The following is a 27428-nucleotide window of genomic DNA, read 5'->3' as shown; positions in this document are numbered from 1 at the left end:
AAGGATATTTGTTCTCAATTGTTATTCCTTTCAAACTTGACCAAAGTGCAATGTTGTTTTTCTTTATTATTAATTTAAAAGTACAACTTGGTACTACCTTCTTTTTCCATAACACAAATTGGTTATAGAAATCATTGATTAATTTCACTCTTCACACACTTCCAATAATAGAAGTACTATACCCATCTTGTAAATCATAGAACCTTGACCACAGCATCACCCCTCCATACTTAGGTGATTTCTTGATCACAGGCAGGATTTGAGATGTCAACACATCGGCCGGAATGAATCCACTGCCGGCTGCTCCAGTAGCCGCTGGCAACCCCAAGAATATCTTGCTTTTTGGCACCCTAGTTGTCCACCGGTTCCATGAATTCACAAGGTTAGTTATGTTACCATTAGCATAGGAACATGGAGGGTTATTATAGAACTGCACCCAAACAAAGTCAAAGAGTCCTTTGTTAAGGGCAGTGCCCAAAAACTTATCAGGAATTGGACATTGTGGGGCAGCACCTAGGTACACTTTCCTTCCTAACCTGCCATAATCCTTAAGAAAACGTGCAAGGTGATCATAGTTTTTTGTAGAGCCAAGTTCAATGTCAAAATCTATGCCATCTAATACAGCGTCACCTAATGGCCTTGAAGATGACTTGCCACCCAAGAAAGTGTTCCACAAGAACTTCGAAACGTTTCTTGCATCCTCTTTTGAAGATAAAGAGTAGCTTCCAATTCCACCACCAATTGAGAGCAATACTTTGATTCCTTTGCCTTGACAATCCTTGATATCTGCACTAAACTTAGTGCAGGTACCAGAAGGCGGGTCACAATGACCAGCCAAGTTCATTTCGGGGGTTTGGCTGTTGCCAAACTTGTTGAGGAATGCAATGTTTATGTAGGAGTATTTCCCGGTGGCGCATGCTTCAGATAGCGTGCCCTCGTTGCCATTTTGGCCCCAATAAATTGCTATGCCCCCACCATAGGAGGTTCCAACAAGAGTAAGGAAGAAGAGAATATGCAAAGTATAAGAGTGTTTTGCCATCTTTGTAAAAAAAAAGTGTTTAGTACTATTTTTCTCTCCCCTTTGATGTGTTGTGAAATGTGAAGGATACCCTTCACTTGTGATACTTATATAGGATGAAGGGGCAGCATAATTTACAAGTTTTAAGTTTGAAGATTATTGAATGAATTGAAAGGTTCCTATTTGGGAATGATGATGTTGACATAAGAGAGTGCATTTCCCACTATGGGAAAAGGTCAATGGTTTATATTATATACCTTCCAATAGCTAACTTTATGTTAATTAATTTGTGGGGTGGAGTCTTCATCCACTATCATTATCACTATGTTATAATGAGTTTGAAGAGTTATAATTTTTTTATTTAAAAATAATTTTAAATCTATACGATTAAATTTTTCGAAGGACACGAGTTATCATCTCATCAAATATTAGACTTTTCAGTACTAAAAATGATATGGACTCCTATAAAATGTTCATATAGTTGTTTGATATTGAAGCTAATCCTTAGATGAAATCATAATGTGTAAGGAATAATATTATTCTGCCAACCAAAATTTGGAGAGAATTCAGGTATATTTAATTGTAATTGGTAGATAAAATAAAAGTGATATAGACGAAGAAGCAAGATATCTATAATCCATACATTGATAATGATTTGAAACATATTAATGAAGAGATATGATAAAATCTTAGTTAGGTGGATTTTGTTAATGTAGTCATACTATATTATATTCTTAAAATGTCAAAGCTAATAGCCAGCCAACAATGCTTGCAAGAGACTAGTGCTTTGTGTGGTGTCAAAGCATGACTTGGTCTAACTTGTGTTTTCATTTAGTTTAGTTTACAAGTAATTGGCTTCATGTAATTAAGTCTAGAGTTTAGAGGAGAATAAAACTTGAACGATATAAATAAAAAAGTGGAACAATTCAAGATTAGAAAGAGGAAAAAGGATAATGTAAAAGTAGAAGAAGGATGAGTTGAGTTATTATAAATGTTTCTTAACTCATGTTTTTAAATGAAGTATGGTTTTTTACCTTAAAGCATATCCCGACAAGAATGTTGTTTGAAATTTTCATGAATAAACATTTATAGGCAACTCATTAAATAAAATGCATTAATCTAAACAATTAAATAACATGTTTTGGCGTTATAATAAAGTGCATGAATTGAGTCATACTCAAGTTTAACCAACATTTTCATTCAAAAACTTGTATTAGTGGTGAATGGATAGTTACTCCTATAACACAAAGGAAACTCTTAGTTGCACCTTCTTCAGCTACTAAAACAATTCTAAATAAGATAGTGTTTGTTCTAGTCATTTGTTGAAGAAGGATTAAGATAAGAATCACGTTACTCTTTAACTACCATAAAAAACTAATATCCTCTTTAAGAATTGATCAATATATAATCGATCTCAACAAATTTTAGTGATGAACAATTGATATAGATTTTTTTGTAATAAATAGTATCTCTTCATCATATAAGAAACTAATTTATTTTTTGGTGTGTGTTTGTTCCTCCTAATAAGTATCACGCCTAAGAATCGAACATTTAAACTTTTGATTATCCTAAAAAATCTAGTAGAATCTAAAACTATTGAATCAACGCCTTCTTTTTGTCTTTAAGATATAGATTGAAACATAAATAATTTGCTAAGAGTTGAAAATTATTAAAAAAAAAAGGATAAAATCAAGTATGAGTAAGGATAAAATGAAGTATGCTTGACTACCACAAACTTCCACCTCACTCGGTCTAGGTCACAAAAAACATCCATTTAAAAGAGGAATAAGAATAATATAATTTTTATGAAAGATGATTGTAAGTTTAATTTTAGAAAAATATTATTATGTAAGTTAAATATATAAATATTAGAAATAATATTGTATATATAAAGATAAGAACTAATACTAATAAAATTGAATTATTTGAAAATTATGTCATTTCAATTATAATTTTGTTTATTTAATATTAACTCAAAAGAATATAAAAAACACGTTTTGCGCGTGAGAGGTTTTCTAGCCACTTATGCTAGCAAATCTCAAAAAGACATAAAGTGATAAGCATATATAACAGGACCACGCCGCCACAGTTCTTTGATATTTTCCATGAGTGTATCATTTATGTATTATTATCTTAAAGATTATATACCACCGATTATTATTTATTATTCATTTTTATTATTTTGTATGAAGAGTAAGTAATAATTAAATATGAATGATAGATAATGCAATAAAAATATATAAAATTCATATACTTTAATTGTATAATTTTTTCTCCTTTTAATTTATATTGATTTTTCTTGAGTCCCCTCATTGGGTCCATTCAATTATGTGTACCAAGTTTTTTTACTCGAAATATTTTTCTTAGAATACCTTAAAAAGGAGAGGAAAGAATTTAAATACGAACTATCATATCTCATATTACTTAATTTAATTATAAACTAAGAAGACTCTAAATAACTTTGTAGTTTGTACAAAGAAGTTAAATGTAGAAAAAACCGACAATACATTAAATATATTTTTAGTTTAGAAATGTAGAAAATTAGATGTTAGTGTAAAAGTTGTTATTAATTATTTTTTGCAAAGTTTTGATGAGAAAGTGAGAGAAAAATTGTGAAGCTGTTGAAGTATGAAGCTAAAGGTTTATAGTTTATGTTTCATAACTCTATCAACAAGTTATCTAGTATTATTATTAACAAATAGAATATCCATGGGAGGTCTTGAAAATCAGAAAGGAGAAATTAGGGAATGAGAAAATGTGGAGTAAAGTTTTTTTCAACTATTTATGCAAAACGCATAAATTTTAGAGGGAATTTATGCATTTTTCATTCATTTTTATTAACAAATAGAATATTCATGATTTTTTTTGAGTAAATTACACTGACACTCCCTAAGTTTTAGTGAAATTATATAAACTACCTAGATCTTTTTAAAACGTACGACAAACTACCCCTAATTACATCCCCTAATTACATATGTATATTACACAAATAAAAAATAATGAATATACATGAAGTTTATATTATTTGGACTTATTTTCACAATATACCATATTTTATTTGACTTAATTATACTCGTCACTATTTTTGTTTAAAAAATTACACTTATATCTCTTATCGGGTAGTCAGCGTAATATATACATATAATTAGAGATAGTTTGTATAAATTTTAAAAAAATTAAATGATTTATATAATTTCACTAAAAATATTTTTACTTTCGTTTAGGGCTCCTCTTTAATCATTGCTCCTGTTGGTTCCATAATCAGCAAATCACAACAAAGAAAGCCACAAACCACAATCATGGCTTCCAAAATGGAATCACTAATTCTTATCCTATTGTTCCTCTTCACATTCTCCACCACCATTCACTCTTCCCATGGTTCCAGCACTGGTGGAATTGCCATCTACTGGGGTCAGAACAATGGTGATGGGTACTTGACTGACACATGTGACAGCAACAAGTATGAGATTGTGCTCCTCTCTTTCCTTGTTCAGTTCGGTTGTGACAGACAAAATAAATGGAACTTTGCTGGTCATTGTGGTGATTGGAGCCCTTGTACCAAACTTCAACCTGAAATAGAACATTGCCAAGCCAAAGGTATCAAAGTTTTACTTTCTCTTGGAGGAGCAGATGTTGCTGAATATGACTATGGCTTATGCTCACCCCAAGATGCAAAGAATGTAGCCAAGTACCTCTATGATAACTTTCTAAGTGGCCAATATGGTCCATTAGGAAGTGTAACATTGAATGGCATTGATTTTGATATTGAAAAAACTGAACTTTATTGGGATGACCTTGCTAGAGAACTTGACACTTTTAGACAGAACAAGTATTTTTACTTGTCTGCAGCACCTCAATGCCCTAATGACCCAAAAAATTTCTACCTTGAGAAAGCTATCCAAACTGGTCTTTTTGATTATATCTTTATACAATTCTACAACAACGAAGAATGTGCATATTCAACTTCAACTGGCACTAGTTTGTTGCTGCAATCATGGCACAAATGGGCTTCATTAGTTAAATCAAATAACTCAATCTTCTTAGGTCTACCAGCAGCTGAAAGTGCAGCTAGAATTGGTTATATACCACCAGAAGTTGTGAACTCTGAGGTGCTTCCACACATAAAGGAAACATCAAACTATGGAGGGGTTATGTTATGGGACAGATACCGTGATAAAGAAGCTGATTTCAGTGGTAAGATAGTGGCCAATGTTCCTAAATCTAATGTGTTATTGGAGACAGTGACATCAGTTTCAGACACAATATATGAGTACGTGTCCGTAGCTTTGCATAGCATCTTATCCAAAGCTTAATTAGTAGTAGAATGTGTGAAAGCAAATGCATACTCATGCTAGGTGCTATAATTATATGTGCACCTTAATTAGCTATATATGCATGTATATTGAATAAGTGATGACTTGTTTGTCAAGCAATGCTTTCATTAATGTTATGTATGATTGAGTAACCCAAGTAATTAAACCCATGCATGCTAGACCCTATGTTTGTTATGGATTTCGATCTAAATCATCTCATATATAATATACCCTCCAATTTATAAATAAAAGCTCCATAAATGGGAATGGTGTAAGTAAAAAATAATAATTATAGTATTATCTTATTATGGTGGAGTCGGCTATATGAATGGAATAACTTTATAATATTCTATCATAAACTTATTTGTATGTGTTTGATGTTATATATAAAAAGTTGGATTAGATACCAACAATCAATATAAACTTTTTAAAATCTCTATATGATTAAGTAAATATACATGATGTATAAATTTATAATTTAATAATGTGATATTAAATACAAAGTATCTCAGTTAAATAATTCTTTTACCAAAAGTGAATGTTAATTTTTTTGGGTAGATAAGTGAATGTTGAATTGATTCTTTAGGTAGCATGCTTAAATCTAGTAGAATTGTTTGTACAATCAATAAGGAGAGGATATTTTATTTTGTTCCATTTTAACATTTATTTGATTTTAGAGTAAGGTTTAATAATTTCAATTAGAACTGAATCACTGAAAGAGCTTTTCCGTGAATATCATTAAGAATTGACATGTTAGAAACTCTTTTAATTTAGTGATTATAGCTTTCCACAATGTCTTTATAGGCACCATAAAATATGTCTCCTCTAAATCAATAAAAACCATGAACAAGTTCATTTAGTTTTTTCACTATGTTATTATCGATTGTCAAGGTAAATATATAATTTTTATGACCTATTTCTCTAACATAAAATTGAATTAATTTTTAATGATATATGTCTCTTGACCATTTCTCAATTTATTACCCTTGACTCTTTATCTAAAATTGGTGGATACCCTTTATTATCACAAAAATAAATAATAAAAAGTTTATCATGTTATGAAAATGAAATACATTTCTTGTTAATTGATATGTTTTATTTATTGTCTATCATTTTAAAAATTTTGGTCTCAAAAAGGTTATTCATTATTTTAATAGTTTTTTTTAGACAAATGTAATATATTAAATGTAGTATATTTTTTATTGTCTATCAACTATCATTGATGTGAGTTTCAGAGCTACTAATTCAGTTTTTTAATATAATTGTCTTTTTTAAGAAAACAAATTGGTTTTTAATTATTCGATTAGAAAATCAATGCTATATTTAAATTTGTTTTTACAAATCTATCTTACTTAATTAATAGATTAATTTAATAAACACATTAACTATATTTTTTAAATCTATGCCTAACCACATTAAGATTTGTTTGAGAGTTAAATTTTGGAGGGGAAAAAAAGAAAAAGAAGACTTATAAGTCATGAAATACACTTATAAGATTACTCTCAAATCTTATATTTTCTTTCTTTCTTTTTCAAAATCTAACTCTCAGACAAACCCATAAAAAATAAATTAATTATATTGTTTATTTAATCTACTTGTTTGGTTAAAGAGATAAGTATTCACCTAAATATTTAATGTTTTTTTCTTCTTACACGTATTTTGTGCGAGTGATCCAATAAATAAGAGACGAGCATTGGAGCACGGATCCAGGAGATCGGGACCACAATATTTAATGTTTTCTTTAAAGTTTAAAACCTAGGCAGACTAACAGACACTAGTAGTGCAAAGTTTTTATATTGTTAATATATTATTTATTATTATTTTAAATTTTCTTGTTTAAAAGTCAATAACAATTAACATATGAATGATGATTGATTGATTATAAGTGTAAAAAATATTTAATATATCTATATTAAATCCTTTTATTTATGGATTAAATTTCATGCCCCCTTCAATCAATTTTACAAACAACTATTTTTTAATCTAATGTAGAAAATGCATACACGATTCTTATCTTCATCATTGTTTAATCCAATGGATTTGTTTAAGCCAATCGAGACACCTTTGTTATAAAAGTTAGGTTATTCACAAGATCACATGTATATGTTAATAAGAGGTATTCACGAGGAATAATTTAATTATAATGAATAGTTGAGATGTAAAATATTTTAATTAGTGAACACTTATTTCAAGAGTAAATTAAAAATATATTATACATATTAGTCATTTATTCTATAAAATGACTCATATGAATTGAATTAGTTAATAAATATAAACTATTATATTTTTCATAAAATAGATGATTAAAATCTAAAATATTTTTTTAACTTAGTGAATTCTCTTTATTTATATATATATATATATATATAATATATACTTACGTGAGAATATTGCGCTATTATGAGAAATGATAATACTTAATATATAATATTACATTTTGATTGAACGATTAAGATTAAAAAATACATGTATTATGTGACCAATACTATGAAATCCAAATTAAACCACAACTAACACGTTAAAAAAAACGAATTGTTTAAATATAAAAAATCTTTCTATTCAGTGTTATTTTATAATTTTTTATATAATAATAGTGTAAAAAAGTTCTACATTATACAATTTTTTCTCTTTGAAAAAGTAGTAGCACAAGAATAATGTGTTATAATTACACAAGTGGTGTATAAATTATAAAATCATGGCTAAACTTGATACATTTAATCTGATATTAGAAACAAAGCTTGGATATTCCCTATGATCATGAATTCACTATAAATAGGTTCCAACCCAAACAAGAAAATCATTAAATAAAACACAATCATGTTTTCCAAAACCCAAATATTGATACTTGTCTTGTCCCTCTTCACATTCTCCTCCATCATTGACCCTTCACTAGGCTCCACTGGTGGAATAGCCATTTACTGGGGCCAGAACAATGGTGATGGCTCATTGACTGATACATGTGACAGTAACAAGTATGAGATAGTTCTACTAGCTTTCCTTGTTCAGTTTGGTGGTGGCAGAGAAGTTCAATGGAACTTTGCAGGCCATTGTGGTGATTGGAGTCCATGCACTAAACTTGAACCTGAAATAAAACACTGCCAAGCCAAAGGTCTTGTTGGAATTTCATGATTACTTTTTCTGTTGTAAAGATTTGATTTTTACTAGTTTGTTGCAATCAAACATATTGGGTCATTATGTTTTACTCTTATTGTTCTGTGTAGAGAAATAGTTAAATATGTTTTTGGTCTTGAAAGTTTATGAATTTTGGTTTCAATCCTTATAGTTTTTGTTTGGTTTTGATGTAACTAACAACTTATTCTACTAATATAAGGTAAACACATTGTGGCATGCTTCAACTTAGACTTATGTAAAACAATTTGTCTGTTTATGCTTATTTTTCTTGTTAGTATATGCAATTTGATCAATTCAATACTACTACAATTTGTTGATTATTAGTTTCTATATTTCTGTAACAGGTGTCAAAGTGTTACTTTCCCTTGGAGGCGCCGATGTTTATCCGTATGTTTATGGCCTAACTTCACCCCAAGATGCAAAGAATGTAGCCAAGTACCTCTATGATAACTTTCTAAGTGACCAATATGGTCCATTAGGAAATGTTACATTGAATGGCATTGATTTTGATATTGAAAAAACTGAACTTTATTGGGATGACCTTGCTAGAGAACTTGACACTTTTAGACAGAACAAGTATTTTTACTTGTCTGCAGCACCTCAATGTCCAACTGAACCATACATTTACTACCTTCAGAAAGCTATCCAAACTGGTCTTTTTGATTATATCTTTATTCAATTCTACAACAATCCACAATGTGCATATTCAACTTCAACTGGCACTAGTTTATTGTTGCAATCATGGGACAAATGGGCTTCTTTAGTTAAATCAAATAACTCAATCTTCTTAGGACTACCAGCAAATGTAACTGCAGCAGGGAGTGGTTATATTCCACCAGAAATTGTGATATCTGATGTGCTTCCACACATAAAGGAAACACCAAACTATGGAGGAGTTATGCTATGGGACAGATACCGTGATAAGGACTCTGATTTCAGTGGTAAGATACTTCCCTATGTTCCAAAATCTAATGTGTTATTGCAGACAGTGAAAGCAGTTTGGGAGGGACTGTTTGAGTGTGTCTCAGGAGCTTTGCACAGCATCAAAGCATCTCAGTAGAATATGCCAAAACAGATACTATGGCAAGCACATATGTCGTCCCACAAGTTGTGTCACTGCATATACCACTAGCTTGTGATTGGTTGAAAAAATATATTTTCGTTCAAAAATCAACAATTAACTATTTTTCTGACCAATCATAACTGATTGTGCATGCAATGACACAAATTGTGGAACAACAAATATGTACCGCCTTATATATATATATCATGTGCACCATCTTCCTAGGTAGCTATTTAATATATGTAATAAGTCATGACTTGATAGTTGATACCACTGTGGTGTCTTCTCATGAACCTAGGCTTTCCCATGTGTTATGTAATATGAATGTGCGTGCCTGTGTATCATTTAACCAATGTAAGTCCATGCTTGTTTCATTTCAGGCACTGGATAATTTATGTTGAATAAATTAGACTTTCTGTTTGTGAGATATAAGACTGTGAAATGAGAAAAAAAAAACTATAAATAAGTGTGATAAGGAGTAAAAATATAATGCAAGTGTTTGAATTGGTTTAACAGATAACTGAAAAAAAATCCTTAAAGTTGTTTTATTTCAAGGCATATATACTATATCCACTTATTCAAATTAAAAACGTATATATAGATTTATGAACCTCAAATTAATTAAATGCTACCCTCAATACTATATCCACTTTGGAGATGCTTAGTGAATTTAAGAAGACTAGATTATTTTGAGTGAATACTCATTTTGATCCTTATAAATTTCCGTGTATCAATTTGATCCTTATATGTTAGACCCATTGATGCAAAGAGGACAGTATGGAGAATATTTAAAATGGTGGTGCAGCATTACTGAATGCTCCTACATTTACAGTGACAAAACTCAACCTTTCTCATACAATTTTTCAACACAGCTATGTCAGCTCATATATTATCCTACAAGTTAACTCCCTCTGGTTCCTTACTCATTTCTCTTGAATCAAGAGTTTGTCCAAATATAACACATTTTGCATCCTAACTCTAATTAATTACACTTTATTGGCTTCATCCTAATTCCTAATACTAGAGAAAGAGACAAAATAGCTACACTAAAAAAGGTTGTTTTTCATCTTCAATGTGAATCTGCAGACTGAAAATGAGACCAGTATTCCTTCACAAGCTGCCCAAATAACGACCCTTCTCTCGTCATCAAGTTCGTCGGTTCATCATACTCTACAAGTTTTCCTGAAAATATATGATCACATTTTTCATCAAATGCTTCAAGGAACTTGGTATCACAGTTGAATTAGGCAGAGGATAGTTGATATACTTACCATCACTAATAGCAAGAACCTTTGTACAATCCATCACAGTTGGTATCCTATGAGCAACTGTGATCACTGTACAATCTGCAAACTCACTCCTAATGGTTTTCTGCAGAATCAGATCTGTTGCATTATCAATTGACGCAGTTGCTTCATCGAGAACCAATACTCGACTTCTCCTCAAAAGAGCACGCCCCAAGCAGAATAACTGTCGTTGTCCCATGCTCCAGTTTGCTCCAGCTTCCACAACTGGATTAGCATTTTGTTATTAGATTTTAGCAATTAGACAAGAATTGATATACGAAAAGCTGTAATAACAAAGCTTAAAAGTATACCCGATGAGTCTAAACCCTCTTCTTTCTCTTGGACAACCTCTTGCAATTGACACTTCCCAAGAACCTTCACATGCAAGCTATAATTAGTCCACTTGCATTAGGAGGTAAAGGTATAATTATTAACTGAAATACAAGCTGAAAAAACAAGGTTTTACCTCCCATATCTCTTGATCAGAGTGTTGAGATAAAGGGTCCATATTGTATCTGACTGTGCCATTAAAAAGAGTAGGATCCTGAGGTATGATACCTAAGCGTGACCTCAAATCATGAAGTCCAATCGAAGCAATGTCTATGCCGTCAACTACGATTTTTCCACCTGATGGCTCCACCAGACGGAATAAAGCACCTATAAGAGTAGACTTCCCACTACCTGTCCTGCCAACAATACCAATCTTGTGCCCTCCTTCAAATGTGCATGTGATGCCACGGATTACAAGAGGTGCATCAGGCCTGTATCGTATCTGTTCCGGTTTTAATCAGTTATATATATATATCAGTTCAATTCTCATTCTTTGAATTTCCTGCCTATTTTTTTATAAAAAAATGACCAACAATCAGTTACCTGCAAATCATGTATTTCGACTTTTCCCACGACTGGCCAACTCACTGGAGGACGATTTCCGTCTATTACTTCTGGTGCCTCACTTGGTATATGCATATATTGATTTAGCCTCTCCACTGAGATTATATAATTTGCTATATTGCATTGATTTTGAATTGAAAATACTAGGGACAAATTAAGTGAAAGGCCATATGAGAGAGCCATGCCAATAAAACCTGGAATAAAATCAGAAGTTGAAATTAAAATACTTGCATAAGACAGTTCTATAGTTAATTGGTGGAAATGATTTGCAAGATATTAAACATACATATCGCAAAGTTTAACCAAAGACTCACCAGATGAGAAAGTTCCAGGTGGAAGTACAACAATGCAAAGTGCCGCAGATGCAAGAACAACTGCACTGACTGTTTCTAAACGCTGAATCAACCACTCATTTGCAGCAAAACTGTGAAAGTAAGGACTAGCATTAACATCAATTAGATCAAGATTCTTCAAGAAAAAACGATCTTCCTCCTCAAAAGCCCGTATTGTCAAAGCTCCAGCAACAGATTCAGCAAGATGATTAGCTACATACGATTTTGTTGTGCCATTGATGCGCATCAATTCTTTTGCAGTGGCAAAGTAATATTTCTATAAAAATGAAATTATTCGTATGGTTAATTAAAAAGGTGACACCAAATCGTTATGGAAATTTAATTTAGAATATGGCATGTACCTGCAAGCGAATTGCAAAATAAATCGTCGGAATAGACACAAACAACACTTGCCAAGTAACAACTGCTAAAACTGTAAGGTTAGCATAACAATTAATAGTAGCTCCAACGGCAAAAATAAAGCCAAATGGGACATCAAGATCGACAATGCTGAGATCTGAAGAGACCTAAACAAGAAAATAACAATCAACATACTTTTATTGCATACATTTGCAAAAGGTGGGGGCAGGACTGTTTAAATTAACATGCTTACCCTACTAAGTATCCGACCCAAAGGTGTGGAGTCATAAAACGACATGGGCGCGTGAAAGAGGGAGTTCAGTAGCTGTAAAAATAAGGATTTTGATGAATGAATGCCCAAAGCAACTATTACAAGACTTCGGGTCAACAAAAACATTGTCGAAACAACTCCAATCAACAAGTATACTAAAATTAATCGCAAAGTGCTGACTTCAGGATTGTCAACATAAGCAGCCATCCATGAGTTTTGCAATATCTGGCCAATGACAAATATAAGGTGAGAAATAGCACCCACAGAAAAGTACATATATCCTCTATCCTGATTCAGATACTGTAAATAAGGCTTGAACCCTTGGTCTCCTTTTTCCCTCTCTTCTTTCTTAATTAGTTGATCGCCTTGTGATGCTTCAAGCTGATGTTCCATATATGTTTTCTTAATTTCTCCGGCATTATTTGAAGGTCTATGGGAAAAAGTGACATCCACAAGACGGTTAGAACCGGCAGTTTCTTTGTGTGCATTGACAAGATCCTGAAATTCTTTGCTTGAGGTCAACAGATGGTGATAAGAAGCAGCTTCCAGAATTTTCCCTTCCGACATCAACTGTACAAATAATTTCATGCATCCATGTTTGAATTAGCACGGAAAGACTGACATCAATAACGGAAACAATGACTTGAACTATGCCTCGCTTCTTCAATATAAGGACTAGGAATGATTCAATCAGCTATTTGTAATTATACTATTATAAAAGGTTCATATGTGTAAATTAATGTATTCCTTTCCTGTAGATTCATTTCATCTTCAAAAGTTTTTTTATAGTGAAGAGGACTTGATAGTTATGAACAAACCCATATCACATCAACTTTAAATACAGAAATAATTATATCTGTTCATGATTTTCGAAGTTTTGTACACGTTACAAATTTACAATTATTACACATAAAAAGAAAGGAAAAGAACAATGACATGAAGAATTCTTTAAGCAGAAAGTAATTACCAAAACAGTGTCAAATGCTGGAAGGAAGTCAACTTGATGTGTCACAAGCAAGACTGTCTTCCCTGCAAGTCCTTCCATGACGTATTCCTGCAAAGTTTCAAAGCCACATTTCAATGAAGAACAACACATAAGCTATAAATGCAGCATTGTGAAAAAAAGAAGTTGATATTACATTAAATAAACTTGTGGCTGTTTGTGCATCAACAGCACTAAATGGATCATCCAAGAGATATATATCGGCATTTTGATAAAGAGCACGAGCAAGTTGAATCCGCTGTTTCTGACCTCCGCTCAGGTTAACCCCTCTCTCCCCTATTTCCGTGAGGTCGCCATGGGAAAATAATTCAAGGTCCTTCACTAGTGAAGACCTATGAAGTGTTTCTTGATATCTTTGAGGATCCATATCTGATCCAAACAGTATATTTTCTTGTATTGTACCTGTCTGTATCCATGCTGTTTGAGAAACGTAGGCAAACTTCCCGTAAACTTCAATCTGTAATTCAAGAAAGAGAACTGGATAACTTTTAATCTAAATACTCAAATGAAAAATAGAAAAAGTGCACTCAGGTTGAACTTATGCGCTAAACGATATCACTGCTTGGCAGAAAGTGCAAATATCAGTTATAACCAATGAAAGAAAGTATCACAAAGTTAATGAGTATTTATATGAGCAGACGAGGAATAAAATCTTACAGCCCCCTGAGTATTAGGAACTTCTCTGAGAATTGCTGCTAAAAGGGTTGATTTGCCTGAGCCAACCTCTCCACAAATTGCAACCTTTTGCCCTGGTCTAACCTCCAAATTTATGTGTTTCAATGTTGGCTGTGATACATTATCTTCCCATGAAAAGTCGGCGTACTTGATTAAAATTGAGCCCGTAACATTGTCATTAAAACACCTCTTCTTGGCATTTGTGTTCTGCAATTCAGGTGCCTCCAAGAATTTTGTAATCCTGGAAAATGCAACTTTTGCTTGAATCACCACCCCAACAACATCAGGGATTGTTCTAATAGGATCTTGAACAAGGCGCAAAGAAGCTACAACAGTGAAAACATTGTTTGCACGTAAAGGGACATTAAGAAAGTAACATGCCCCAAAGGTAGCAGCTGAGACCAAAACAGGTGAGGACCAAAAGAGAAAGGTGTTGTATGCCTTTCGCAATTGCACCGCTGACAACCATTTGGCCTCAACATTCCGCAATGCTTCTATAGACTTTTTAAAATTGGTTTCCCATGCATACAACTTCAGTACCTTCATATTCATTAGAGCCTCAGAAATAGCCTTCAATCTCGCATCTTGTGCCACCATAAGTTTGGTTTGAAACTTGTGCTGTAACTTTGCGAGTGGAGTATTGCAAAGCACAGTGATAACTACCACTACCAGCGATGCAATCGTCGCTAGCCCAACAGCATTAATAAGTACTACTAATGAGATACATAGTTGGACGCTTGTTGTCCAAGTCTGGTGAAACCAATAGGGAAATTCTCCAATTCTATAAGCATCCACGGTCGCATAATTCATTATCTCACCACCGGAGTGCGTCAATCTAGCAGAATTGGATAGTCTAAGTTGCTTTTTATAAATGGCTGCAGTTAGTAGTGACCTAACTTTAAGACCAATAAGTCTAGAACGAAAATACCACTGCCTCTGTGACAAAGATTCTATGATCTTTATAAAGAAAAGTGATATGGCCAATATAAAACCTTCATACTTGAAACTCCCGTCACCCTGAGCAACCAATATAAACGAATTCAGAAGCAAAGGACCACAACACACAGCCAGTACCTTAAGCAACGCAAAGAATCCTGATATCAAAATCTGTCTCAAGTGGCATAAAACTATTATCCTCAAAACTGATGGTTGCGACGACGGGTCTTTCTGTTTATGCCCGTTCAACTGGTCTAGAAACAACAAATAACAGCTCTCTGCTCGATCATCCTCCCGCAACTTTGGGATATCTTCCTCTTGGAGTGACTTCTTTTTACCCCTTTTCATCAATGAGTTCAACCACCAAAATGACATCCTATTGAAGAATCCAGCTTTGGCAAACAGCGTTACACTATCAATAGAAGCAATTTTATTGGAATCGCCATTTAAAGGGGCATAAAGGCTTTCATCAATTTCTTCGTCAGTGTCCTTATGGTTAGATTCCTTACACGTGCATAATAGCAATAACAATGCCCCTGGAAATGAGAGAACATCTAAAGCTACCTTAAGGCTAAGTTCTCTGCTTCTAATTGCATAAAACATTGATGAAGCACAAACAACACCAGAAACTAAGGAGGCTAGAATAGAAAATAGCCTCAACAATGCTATTGAAAGGTGTTTAAGCCGAAGACTTATTGCTAAACCGACTAGCAACCATGTCAATCCCTGAATGAATTCTAGCAACCACCAGTCAAGAGGAAAAGCACCTTGGGTTTTCCTCCATTTCTCCACTAAAACCCAAATGCCTAAGCACAAATGAACCAAGCCAAGAGTACCATTGGCTATGGCAGAAAATAGCTGCAAATTTGAATATCTTCGCACCTGGATTAGACCATGATATGGTTTCGATGACGATTTCTTGATCATAATGAACAAGATCAGCAGCAGCAGCAACACATAAATGCAAATGACAAGCAAATGGTTGACACATGTGGAAGGATCAACCAAAAGCTTAAAATCATAATAACTACAAGGCTTTCCTCCATTCTCTGAACAACCAGATTCCCCACAAAACATGCTCCAAAAATCCTCCGTTTTCATTCTCTTCTAACTCTGAAAAAAACATAAAGGGTAACAGGACTATGATGTTAAGGCCATTGCAACTTAATTCTTTCATTTTGGTAGAGTAACGCGAATTGGTTATCTAGTGTACCAATTCGTGATTCTTTTAAGAACTGGTTCCGTTTAAGGAACGAAACTGATTTTTAGCAGTTTAAGTAAAAGAAAAGAAAAATAATTGGTAATATACACTCACTTATGTGAATGAGTTACAACAAACAAGAATTTTTTTTATCTTTGAGTATTTCTCCTGTAGTAAAACAAAAGTTGATTCAAACCTACAAGAAACAGCAATAGAAACGACTATGCATAGAGCTATAGAAACTCTACTAAATATACCCCTAACATATTGATAGAGTAATATACCACGAACTATATACCCGTACCCGTATTAAAGAGAACTACGTATCAAGTGACTATGGTTAAGGCCTCAATTGCAATGGTGGATAAAAACTTAAATACTTGCTAGTTACCATGAATACTCTTAATCAGAACTGAAATAAATAAATTTGGTAACATAGAGAGACTACAATAATCACTATGTAAAGGAGAAGTTGATATCATTATCATAGTTACATGTTTCACTCATTTATCGTACGCCGGCCGCGGTATACAGAATTGTGTACCACATCATCATAATAGAAATGTTACGATAGTATTAGTAATGTAAAAAGTGATAAAACACGTACCGAGTAATACAATTAGTACTCGGTGCCATGTAAGTATGGTAGATAATTTGATATGGTCATAACAGGATACATAGTGAGAAAATAAGAGATTTGATACATTGTCATTTTCAGATTCAGATACGTAGTGGATGATTGGTAAATACACGTTGGTTAGATACCCCACCAAAATTAAAAACATTGTTATTACTATATGATATTATATATAGCACAAATACATAGATAATTTGGAGAAGAATGAATCACTGCACATAATAATAATAATAATAATAATATAATGATATGAAAGAAGAGTTAAGGGAAGCTTTAATAAATGACATACTTTTCTGAATGCAATAGTTGTTTTCCGTTGATTGCTTCTTGTTGTTGTCGTAATAATATTAAGAAAGCGATGTTTTAGGATAAAAAATGCACGTGAAGGAATGATCATGTTTGGTTTATGAAGGAGCTATGTTCATAACTCACATTATCTTCAATGCCACCATGTCGGCATCACCCACGCCTCTTATCTTCTAGAGGAAAAAATCCTACATCATTCGAGTTTTATATATTGTCATTATATCATTCATAATTAATATTGAGTTATTGTCGACTTTTCAAAAGATGTAATTTAAATAAGTGACGTATAAATTTTACACTCTTATTTATTATAGTTCATTAAATTACTATAGTTCATTAAATTATTATAGTTCATTAAATTATGCTTCTCAAATATTCATCTTATAATATAGGAGATTGCAATTTTCAACTTATATCTAAGTGGGTAAAAGTCTCATAGAAGAGACTATGACATTTTCATATATAATAATACGATAGAACATTTAATATTATTATCAAAGAGGTTAGATTTCTTTATCTACCCATTATTGTAGTCATTGTTGATGAGAAGTAATGATTTTATAACCTGAGGGCGTGAATAGGGGATGCTATTTAGTTGAAGTGTCATGTACAAAATTGTATTTTTAAATTTATATTAAATCACACATTATGCAAATTGTTTAATGGGTATCTTTACATTTCGCCTTATTAAAGTTTGAAGATTTTTAAGTAGTTGTTTTTTCTCATATTTTTAATGAAAAAAATATTATTTTATAGTAAATAAAATGATATAAATATAATTATATATCATCTGTTGTATATTATTATGTAATGTTTGACTCTCTATTAATGGAGAAGATCTTTATTCGAAAAAGACCTATCTTGGATAACCAATATTAGTGTGTCACTCATTTATTCTTCCACTCCTCCCATGGAAAAATAGTTCTCAATAAACTTTGTTTAGAATCAAATTAAGAGCAGTTTTCTTGGCCCTTGAGGGGAGTGAATTGAGAAGCTTTCCTATCTAGATGAGAAATCATGTATCCTATAAAAAATTAGTTCATTTATTCACAGAATGAAGTATCATTTATTAGTAAATAAAATTTCTATGTGATAACTTTGTCCATATGTTTAGAATGTTATTTTATTTAAAAATAAATTTACCAATACAAATATACAAATAAAATAATGGTTTTTAACATTGTCTTGAACAAATTGGAGAGACATCTTAGCACTTGAAAAGGAAAGGAATAAGGATAAATAATAGTATATTGAATGACATGGTTGATCCTTAATGAATAGAACCAACATTCTTTCTCAACAATGGTCCCATAGTATAGCAAGATACCGACCAAGGCAGGGTGGTTAGTATGATTGTCTTAACTGTTTAAAATATGTGTGACCGTATAAAGTTTTTTACGATTCTCAATACATTATCCATAATTGATTTGTATTACTTTTATTTGAGAATTAATGGTAATTATCAAATCAATAATGAATGATTTGCTTACTTATAAAATCCTTGTTTAAATCAAGTGGGGACCTTTGCTATATAATTTTGGCTTCTTGTCCCCAAAGTAAAGCCTTTGGATTTTGGAACCATCTTCATCTTCATTCTCTTTTTTTCTCTCATTTCACTTTTTCATCATTCCAAACTTTGCTTCTCTTGCTTCGAGATTTTATTTACTTTCTCACACTCGGAAAAATCATACCAAATCAACAAATTCGGCTTTCAAGGTTATCATGTTATCATTATTGTAATTTTTATATGCTTCTAGAATTTATTTTTCAAGGTGGCAAGAGAAATGAAGAATGAACCATAAGCAATCATTTATAATATTAAAATATACAAAATGCTAATAAGTATTTTATAATCCTTAAAAATGTCACACTTATATAAACATAATACCAAAGTATTTTTATATTATTTTTTTGGTATTACGAAATATATTCTCTCACTTAAAGAACTAATTATATTAGAATGTGTGTATGTCCCTTCTAATAAGTACACTCATATGAATCAAATTCTTTACTTTTTAATCTTCTTAGAATTATTTAATGGAGCTAATGAAGTCTTACACTATTAAATCAATTCTTTTTGATGGTATATTTTTATATTTTCATTTTTATTTGCAATCTATGAGGAAACTTTCTGCTTTTCCTTAATGTAAAATTTATATTAATATAAAACTTTCTAATTTTTAATGATTTTGTTCTTCTCTTTGACTAGTTGTACTTTTTTACAGACTCAAATTCTCTCTTCCAAATTCTTTCTCTTCTAAATTCTTTCTCTCTCCTCCGTAACCCACTCCGGCGACGCTGCATTCCTTGCCGGAGTTTCTCTTCCTCCGTCATATAACACCTCCGTCTCATCTTCTCAAGCAAACCATTTCTGAACCGTTTTTGCTTCCTTGTTTCACCTTGTCCAAGTCGCTGCATGAGTTGAAAAATGGTGTCTTTGACTTTGAACTGAAAATGGGGTTACTATGTCTATGGTTTTTTCAAGAGGAAAAGATTGTTGAAGGTTTCTTTTGCATTGTTGAGCGTAAATAAAAAGTGGGTTTTGATTTTTCTGAGAGAGAGAGAGAGGTTAAGGTTTATGATGTATGGAAGTGTGAGAAGCGATCGAAGAAGATGGAATGGAAGATCTTCTTAGCTATGGGAATGTCGACTGTGATATCCACCAGGTTACACTTCTTACTTTCATCTCAAACTTGTTTTTTTTTTGTTTTTTGTTTTTTTTTCTGCTTAAATTTTGATCCTTTTTTTTTCTGTTTAAATTTGATAACTTGGATTTTATTGTTGAAGTGTTTTTTGGTGGTTAAGAATGTTATGGAATTATGATGAAGGGATTGTTGTGTGTGTCTACTTTTTTGAACTAGGTGAAAAATTTAGGGAAAGTAAGAACATGAGGACTGAGGCATAAATTTTTGTCTCAAGTGTATTTTGTTTTGGGATACTGATTTGACCTAAATGTTATGACATGATTCCAAGCTGTTAGGACTTAGGAATAGAAGTGATTAAGGTAAGTCACTAAGTCCCACTTTGAGAGGAATAGGCAAAGCGAGAAACATATAAGTTGATGGATCGATGTACATGCCTTACGGTTTTGGTTGAAGACATATTATAAATATTACTGATGTGGATTGTTGAATATCACCCCCCGTAACATGTTCCCTCGACACCAACACAAAAAGATAGCTCATAGGGGAGGGTTTCTCAAGTCTACAAATGGTTCTCAGTTCATATACTCAATTGATGTGGAACTTTTACAATTAACATACGACAATTCCAACCACTAACTTGGGTGAAAATATTAAGAAGGAATAGAGAGATGGTTCTCAAAGAAACTTAATATTATAAAACATTTTTGGATATCGTATGAAACTTCATGACATTTGTAATATAAGATCCTTCGATCATTTATATTTCTTATATTACTATGTTTTGTCTATGAGTCTTTCACATGGCTTACCATGTTACTTTTTTCATTCTGCAGGCATTGGTTGCTTTGAAAAAGGGTGCTCAACTGTTTAAATATGGTCGTAAGGGAAAGCCCAAGTCTTGTCCATTTAGGCTTTCCGATGTAAGGATGACTTTACTTCGTCTACTTTTGTATGTTGGCTGATTTTAATGCACAGTATAGCATGGAAAGACTTCTGAATTGTATTTTAAATATTTTTATCTGCCCTGTTATCACAGGAAAAAACTTAATTTTCTCTGCCCTGCTTAGTAGAAAAGTTTACTACTTGTGAAACCATTAAAAAAACACCTTAATTTAAATTATTTTATTGAAATTAGCATCCGTTGATGCATCTAGCTTCCCAACTAGTAGGATAAGGCTTGTTTATTGTTGTATTAATGATTTCTAATGTGATTTAACTTAGATTTCCTGGAAGTGGACCTTACGAGGCTCGGTTTCATTCATTAGGAATTATGTTGTCATACTGCGTCTGCTATTGTGCTCTGTGTTTCCATGTTCATAATTTCATCAAAAGGGAGTGACTTGTTAAATCGAGATCTCTATCATACGGTGTCCATTACTGTGCTCTTTGTAGGTTTATTGATGGATGTTTATATGTCTTAATTTGACGCATGCTTTTACATATTTACTCTTGACTTTTTTCTGCTTTTTTAAATGTCTATTTTCTGTTGCTTCTTAGGTTTTAGTTTTAAACGTTATACTCATGCTGTCATGTGTATGGGCTTGGTTTTTTTACATCCGTTTGAGTTCTCTTTATTTGTCGCATCCTTTTGAGATATTTCTAATTCACTAATTGTACTAATTAGAATATCTGAAAACCACAGGATGAATCATCGTTAATCTGGATTTCAAGTAGTGGAGAAAGAAGTCTTAAGTTATCTTCTGTCTCAAGAATTATTCCTGGACAAAGAACTGTGAGATTTCTTGACCTCTATTTTAGTACTTCTGTGATTAGCTAACTGATTTCAATAAATTGTTCTATAAACTGATTCTTCTGTTATTTGGTTATTTTTCTTTATCTTCTGGCAGGCTGTTTTCCAACATTATCTGCCTCCTGAGAAGGACTGTTTTTTATCGTTTTCACTTATTTATAACAACGGGAAGCGGTCCCTTGACTTGGTTGGTGATATCTTCTGAAATTCCATGGATAACTACACTATTATTATGTGTACATTTTCTGCATTTTCCATTATTATAAATTATGATTGTGATTTTTGTTGCTTTTCAGATTTGCAAGGATAAAGTTGAGGCAGACGTGTGGATTGTTGGTCTCAAAACACTAATATCTTCTGGTCAAGGTGGGCGGTCCAAAATTGATGGATGGAGTGATGGGGGCTTATATCTTGATGTAAAAATGCCTACTTGTTACTTGTTTAGGTTTCTTTTACATTGATTTAGAAACTTGGGAAAGTGATAATGTTACTCTTCATCCAATTTTGGTATGTGTTTCATAATTTTCCTTGAAATATATGTTTTGGATGAATCACAATAGGGAGAACTTATTGGTTTTCTGCGTCATGAGAAGAATAGGTATTGTTTCCTCCGAGGAAAGGTAATATTTGTTATATGGCTTAACAACTTTTGTCCATAAAGGATGTATATTGCATTCTTCTGAAACGAAGTGATACTTGCTTACTCTTCCTTGGATAAAAAATGTAGGAATAGTTGATTGTGGTATTTTCCTACTTTATTTTTTTTTACGATGATGTCATTTATTGGGAAAGCCGACCCCACCTAGTGGGATAAAGGCTTGGTTGTTGTTGTTGATGTCATTTATTGGTAAATTGTGGACTAATTGTATCAGACATTTTCAAAACTTCATTTTCACCAATACCATTAGGCTGCATGAAAGCTCAAAAGATAAAATACTTGCTAAGTTGCTTATAATATTTCCTGGCTCAATTACTTTCAGGATAATACAGATTTAACATCAAGCAGTACCAGTGAAAGTTCAGCTAGTGCTTCGCAAGACATCAGTTATCCTAACATTTCCATGAGTCTGCCAAATACTTCTCCAAAGTCCTTTCCACCTGAGAATACCTTAAAATTTGAAAGGTCCCATGCACCAACAAACCCAACAAATATGCAAGTAAAAGGATCTAGTTCAGATGTTTTCCGTGTTAGTGTCTCAAGTGCTCCCAGCACACCCAGTCATGGCTCTGCACCAGATGATTACGATGCTCTTGGGGATGTATACATATGGGGTGAGGTTATCTGTGAGAACGTTGTGAAAGTCGGTGCTGATAAAAGTGTCATCTATGTTAGCCCGAAGGCAGATGTTCTCCTCCCCCGGCCACTGGAGTCAAATGTGGTTTTAGATGTACATCGAATAGCATGTGGTGTTAAGCATGCAGCTCTAGTCACAAGGCAAGGTGAAGTTTTTACATGGGGTGAAGAATCTGGAGGACGCCTTGGCCATGGTGTTGAGAAGAATGTTATTCAACCTCATCTAGTTGAAGCATTGGCTTCGTCAACTGTTGATTCTGTTTCCTGTGGGGAGTTCCATACCTGTGCTGTTACAATGGCCGGAGAACTTTATACATGGGGTGATGGTACTCATAATGCTGGGCTTCTTGGCCATGGCACTGATGTTAGTCATTGGATACCACAGAGAATTGCAGGTCCACTAGAGGGGCTTCACATTGCTTTAGTAACTTGTGGTCCATGGCACACCGCCTTGATAACTTCAACCGGTCAGCTTTTTACATTTGGTGATGGAACCTTTGGTGTTCTGGGACATGGAGACAGGGAAAATGTTTCATATCCTAGAGAAGTTGAATCTTTATCTGGGTTGAGGACAATAGCTGTTGCATGTGGAGTGTGGCATACCGCAGCTGTTGTAGAGGTTATTGTGACACAAACCAGTGCAAGTATATCTTCAGGTAAATTGTTTACATGGGGCGATGGTGATAAAAATCGCCTGGGACAAGGAGATAAGGAGGCCCAGCTTGAACCAACTTGTGTGCCTTCACTTATCGATTACAATTTTTATAAAGTTGCTTGTGGGCACAATTTGACAATAGGCCTGACTACATCTGGACATGTCTTTACAATGGGGAGCACTGTCTACGGTCAGCTTGGGAATCCCCAGTCTGATGGAAACCTGCCGTGTTTGGTTGAAGACAAGCTTGCTGGAGAATGCGTTGAAGAAATTGCGTGTGGAGCATATCATGTTGCTGTTTTAACATCCAGAAATGAAGTTTATACTTGGGGGAAGGGTGCAAATGGAAGATTGGGTCACGGGGATGTTGAAGATCGAAAAACACCAACTTTGGTTGAAGCTTTGAAGGATAGACAGGTGAAATACATTGCATGTGGTTCAAACTACTCTGCTGCAATATGCCTTCATAAGTGGGTATCCGGTACTGAGCAGTCTCAGTGCTCCACTTGTAGACAGGCATTTGGGTTCACTAGAAAAAGGCACAACTGTTATAATTGCGGACTTGTTCATTGTCATTCTTGCAGTTCAAGGAAAGCATTAAGAGCAACCCTGGCTCCTAATCCTGTGAAGCTATATCGTGTTTGTGATTCTTGTTATGCAAAGTTGAACAAGGTTGCAGAAGCTAGCAATATTAATCGGAGAAATGCTATGCCTCGTTTGTCGGGTGAAAACAAGGACAAGTTAGACAAGTCTGAGCTAAGATTGGCCAAGTTAGAAGTTCCTTCTGTTCTGCGTTTGATAAAGCAACTAGATAATATGGCAGCCAAACACGGGAAGAAGGCTGATACGCTCTCTCTGGTCGAGACCACACAAACACCTTCGCTACAGCTGAAAGATGTTGTCTTCTCTACTAATAATGATCTAAAAGGAAAAGTCCCGAGAGCTGTTCTTACATCATCTAGAGTGAGCTCCAGGTCTGTGTCCCCTTTCTCTAGAAGACCAAGCCCTCCTCGTTCAGCGACACCTATTCCAACAGCATCTGGACTTTCCTTCTCAAAAAATATTAATGATAGTTTGAAGAAAACAAATGAGCTTTTGAACCGAGAACTTCTGAAATTACGTTCTCAGGTATATTATGATTCCTCGTCTCATGTATATTAAGTTAGCTTCTTTGATAGCATAGCTTTCCTCTATTTTTAAATTTCTTCTCTGTTATAAGTCCAAGCCTTGCAATTAGACCTTGTAACAAAATGAGCAGTATCACTTGGCTCAACTAGGCCGAAACATTAATTTCACGCCTTTTTTGCTTTTATGTCTTTACTTATGGTATCAAGAGAGGATCTAAGCATCTAACATAAGTCTTGTTAGGTTGAAACCCTGAGGCAGAGATGTGAACTGCAAGAATTAGAGATTCAAAAGTCAGCAAGAAAGACTCGGGAAGCTATGGCATTGGCTGCTGAGGAATCTTCCAAATCTAGTTCTGCAAAAGAAGTCATAAAGTCACTTGCAGCACAGGTAAAATTTCGGTTAATTAACTTCTCTTTGGACTAGATTTCTTGGAAAGAGTTCATTTTCATTTGTAACTTTTTATATGCAGTGTTTAATTTTTTTTGGTTTTCCCTTGAATCAATGAAATCTCTATAGATTAAACCATCTATTACATAATTTCTAACTTAACAGGATATCTAAATTTGGTTTCTGAGCAGCATGATCTTTATGCTTATGCATGGAATTTTATTGTGGAGACAAATGAGGGGTGTTTTGTTTTTTATTTTCCCTTCTCATTTTGTTAGTTAATCCATTTCATTTTTTTGTTTCTCTATCATACTAAAGAGCATCAAATTATTTCAGTAACTTACACACTCGGGTCTGAGTCGTGCTGAATACTGTTTACCCTTGTCTTTTTTATAGTAAAATTTCCATTTCCATTGTTCCTCGTACTCATAGTATTGCTTCCACGCTTGTACTTATCTGCCCGTCACATTGTTTCAGCTAAAAGATCTGGCTGAGAGGCTTCCTCCCGGTTATGATGTTGAGAAGATCAGACCAACTTACCAGCCAAATGGTCTGGAGCCAAACACCATCCATTATCCGGACTCAAATGGGGAGCGCCATTCCAGGGCAGAGTCGATCAATGGCTCTAGTTTGGCTTCCATGGGACTTGAGTCTTCTATTACGAATAATAGAACTGAAGGAAATTTGCCAGGAACCAATGGTACTAATCTCGACAAGCAAAAGATGGGGCATGTGATCTCTAATTGGAGACACGATCACCGTGATGCTAAATTGCCGAATGGCAGTGGTATGATTCAGGCAAGACGCAATATCCTGTCAGATACTACTGTTAATGGTCGGGATTCTATGGATTTCGAAGAGGATGAGAGCGGATTGACGTCAAGGAACTCTGATAGTAATCAAATTGAGGCAGAATGGATTGAACAATATGAACCTGGTGTCTATATAACACTCACTGCTCTGCAGGATGGAACCCGTGATCTGAAGCGAGTGCGCTTTAGGTAATAAAAGGATTCTCCACATTTCCCGCTTACGTTTACTTACATGTGTAATATGTTGGGTCGTAAATGTTTGTGCAGTCAAAGAAGATTTGGAGAGCACCAAGCAGAGAGTTGGTGGTCAGAGAATCGCGACAAGGTATACGACAGGTACAATGTTCATATCACAGAAAAGTTTTCCAGCCAAGCTGCATGAAATGTATTTGCTACATTTAATTTGTGTAGGTGCCCTTATATATCTGTTATATTGTAGTGTATATAAAATCATCAATTAGATAACCTTCCCATTTTCATGGTCAGTTCTTTTTGTTCGTCTTTCTGCTTGCGGAATAAGACTGTGTACATCTATCATCCACATACCTTATTAAATACGAGTCTCATACACCACCGTTTTCTTTTCTCTCTTTTTTTGTCACTTTTTCCCTGTCCTATACAATATGTATACCTCATGCATATTATATGCATACTGATATTTGGGTTAAATTATTCTTTTATTATTTCGGGTAGTACACACATTTAAACTATAATTTTATGAAGAAAACATACTTGAATATAAAGAAAAGTTACATGGTACAAGTGGTACATGTTTGATTCCTCTTAAGCAATGTCTCAGGTTTGAGTCTTGTGGATGGAAAAATGTTCGTGAGAAGAGTTAGTTCCACGTACCTGTGGATGTTCCCACTCGGACAAGATTGCCTCCAGTGCGAGGATATGTGGGAAACCAAAAAAAAACAGTGGCAGCTACATAAATGACACATAACAAGAGATAATTAAGAACCTCTACAATATTAATACTAAAAAGAAATATTGTAGATGCTAACCGAGATAACTATGATATTAGAAATGCTTTTCTCATAACACCTTCACAAAAAATATTAAGAGACATTAATTTCATAATATAAGCTTTAGCAAAATAACGAATTAACTATCTTAAGTTTTTAATCTTCCTACAAATTTTGCTTTGCAATTATCCATTTGGTCTTTGAAATAGAGCATTGCAATTAATGAGTTTCACGTGTCTTTAAAGATAGAACTGAAATCAACATATGATACTGATCCATGGCATGGAATAAAAGTATAAAACAGCTTCCATTATTTTGAACATGTTATGTATTTTGTTTTAGAATTACTACTTTAATCACTA

At 33.6% G+C, this 27428-nt stretch overlaps 5 protein-coding genes across 8 annotated transcripts; 3 read left to right on the top strand and 2 right to left on the bottom strand.

Moving 5' to 3' along the window:
- On the bottom strand, positions 41-19973 carry LOC109354615 (hevamine-A-like). Its single transcript, XM_019597232.1, has 2 exons — positions 19959-19973; positions 41-1045 (listed from the first exon to the last, which is right to left on the bottom strand). Exon 2 carries the CDS (start codon positions 1037-1039, stop codon positions 152-154), a length of 888 nt encoding a protein of 295 aa, XP_019452777.1. The 5' UTR covers positions 1040-1045; positions 19959-19973; the 3' UTR covers positions 41-151.
- Positions 4269-5597, top strand: LOC109354612 (acidic endochitinase-like). Its single transcript, XM_019597226.1, has one exon. The coding sequence runs from the start codon at positions 4318-4320 to the stop codon at positions 5329-5331; it is 1014 nt and encodes a 337-aa protein (XP_019452771.1). The 5' UTR covers positions 4269-4317; the 3' UTR covers positions 5332-5597.
- Positions 8119-27403, top strand: LOC109354613 (acidic endochitinase-like). Of its 3 annotated transcripts, XM_019597230.1 has the most exons (4): positions 8119-8440; positions 8808-9543; positions 15657-15664; positions 27388-27403. In XM_019597230.1, the coding sequence occupies exons 1-2, from the start codon at positions 8149-8151 to the stop codon at positions 9521-9523; spliced, it is 1008 nt and encodes a 335-aa protein (XP_019452775.1). In that variant the 5' UTR covers positions 8119-8148; the 3' UTR covers positions 9524-9543; positions 15657-15664; positions 27388-27403. The 3 variants fall into 3 exon arrangements, with proteins under 3 accessions (XP_019452775.1, XP_019452773.1, XP_019452774.1); XM_019597228.1 differs by lacking the exons at positions 15657-15664; positions 27388-27403 and adding an exon at positions 9716-9932 and having other exon boundaries at positions 8808-9545; XM_019597229.1 differs by lacking the exons at positions 15657-15664; positions 27388-27403 and adding an exon at positions 9727-9932 and having other exon boundaries at positions 8808-9560.
- LOC109354607 (ABC transporter C family member 10-like) lies at positions 10312-15658 on the bottom strand. Its single transcript, XM_019597220.1, has 11 exons — positions 14330-15658; positions 13809-14129; positions 13637-13723; positions 12652-13239; positions 12401-12565; positions 12021-12315; positions 11686-11900; positions 11279-11584; positions 11124-11187; positions 10798-11037; positions 10312-10708 (listed from the first exon to the last, which is right to left on the bottom strand). Exons 1-11 carry the CDS (start codon positions 15656-15658, stop codon positions 10596-10598), a joined length of 3723 nt encoding a protein of 1240 aa, XP_019452765.1. The 3' UTR covers positions 10312-10595.
- LOC109354608 lies at positions 19959-26785 on the top strand. Of its 2 annotated transcripts, XM_019597222.1 has the most exons (10): positions 19959-20093; positions 20906-20992; positions 21715-21804; positions 21920-22009; positions 22119-22238; positions 22803-24899; positions 25140-25286; positions 25764-25925; positions 26010-26287; positions 26366-26785. In XM_019597222.1, exons 1-10 carry the CDS (start codon positions 20046-20048, stop codon positions 26478-26480), a joined length of 3234 nt encoding a protein of 1077 aa, XP_019452767.1. In that variant the 5' UTR covers positions 19959-20045; the 3' UTR covers positions 26481-26785. The 2 variants fall into 2 exon arrangements, with proteins under 2 accessions (XP_019452767.1, XP_019452766.1); XM_019597221.1 differs by having other exon boundaries at positions 25764-26287.

The sequence above is a fragment of the Lupinus angustifolius genome, chromosome LG08, assembly GCF_001865875.1.
Source record: "Lupinus angustifolius cultivar Tanjil chromosome LG08, LupAngTanjil_v1.0, whole genome shotgun sequence".
NCBI lineage: Eukaryota > Viridiplantae > Streptophyta > Magnoliopsida > Fabales > Fabaceae > Lupinus > Lupinus angustifolius.
Note: the sequence above shows the minus strand (reverse complement) of the source record. Positions and strands in the feature narration are given on the sequence as shown.

What these genes read in the sequence shown, in the direction of transcription:
- LOC109354615 (XM_019597232.1), bottom strand. Translation starts at nt 1,039, where the DNA reads ATGGCAAAACACTCTTATACTTTGCATATTCTCTTCTTCCTTACTCTT.
- LOC109354607 (XM_019597220.1), bottom strand. Translation starts at nt 15,658, where the DNA reads ATGTCATTTTGGTGGTTGAACTCATTGATGAAAAGGGGTAAAAAGAAG. An exon ending in CAGCATTTGACACTGTTTTG is followed by an intron (nt 13,240 to 13,636) that starts GTAATTACTTTC and finishes TTATTTGTACAG; the next exon opens with TTGATGTCGGAAGGGAAAAT. An exon ending in AGAGGGTTTAGACTCATCGG is followed by an intron (nt 11,038 to 11,123) that starts GTATACTTTTAA and finishes ATGCTAATCCAG; the next exon opens with TTGTGGAAGCTGGAGCAAAC.
- LOC109354613 (XM_019597230.1), top strand. Translation starts at nt 8,149, where the DNA reads ATGTTTTCCAAAACCCAAATATTGATACTTGTCTTGTCCCTCTTCACA. An exon ending in AAAACACTGCCAAGCCAAAG is followed by an intron (nt 8,441 to 8,807) that starts GTCTTGTTGGAA and finishes TTTCTGTAACAG; the next exon opens with GTGTCAAAGTGTTACTTTCC.
- LOC109354612 (XM_019597226.1), top strand. Translation starts at nt 4,318, where the DNA reads ATGGCTTCCAAAATGGAATCACTAATTCTTATCCTATTGTTCCTCTTC.
- LOC109354608 (XM_019597221.1), top strand. Translation starts at nt 20,046, where the DNA reads ATGGAAGATCTTCTTAGCTATGGGAATGTCGACTGTGATATCCACCAG. An exon ending in ATGGGGGCTTATATCTTGAT is followed by an intron (nt 22,239 to 22,802) that starts GTAAAAATGCCT and finishes AATTACTTTCAG; the next exon opens with GATAATACAGATTTAACATC. An exon ending in TTCTGAAATTACGTTCTCAG is followed by an intron (nt 24,900 to 25,139) that starts GTATATTATGAT and finishes AAGTCTTGTTAG; the next exon opens with GTTGAAACCCTGAGGCAGAG.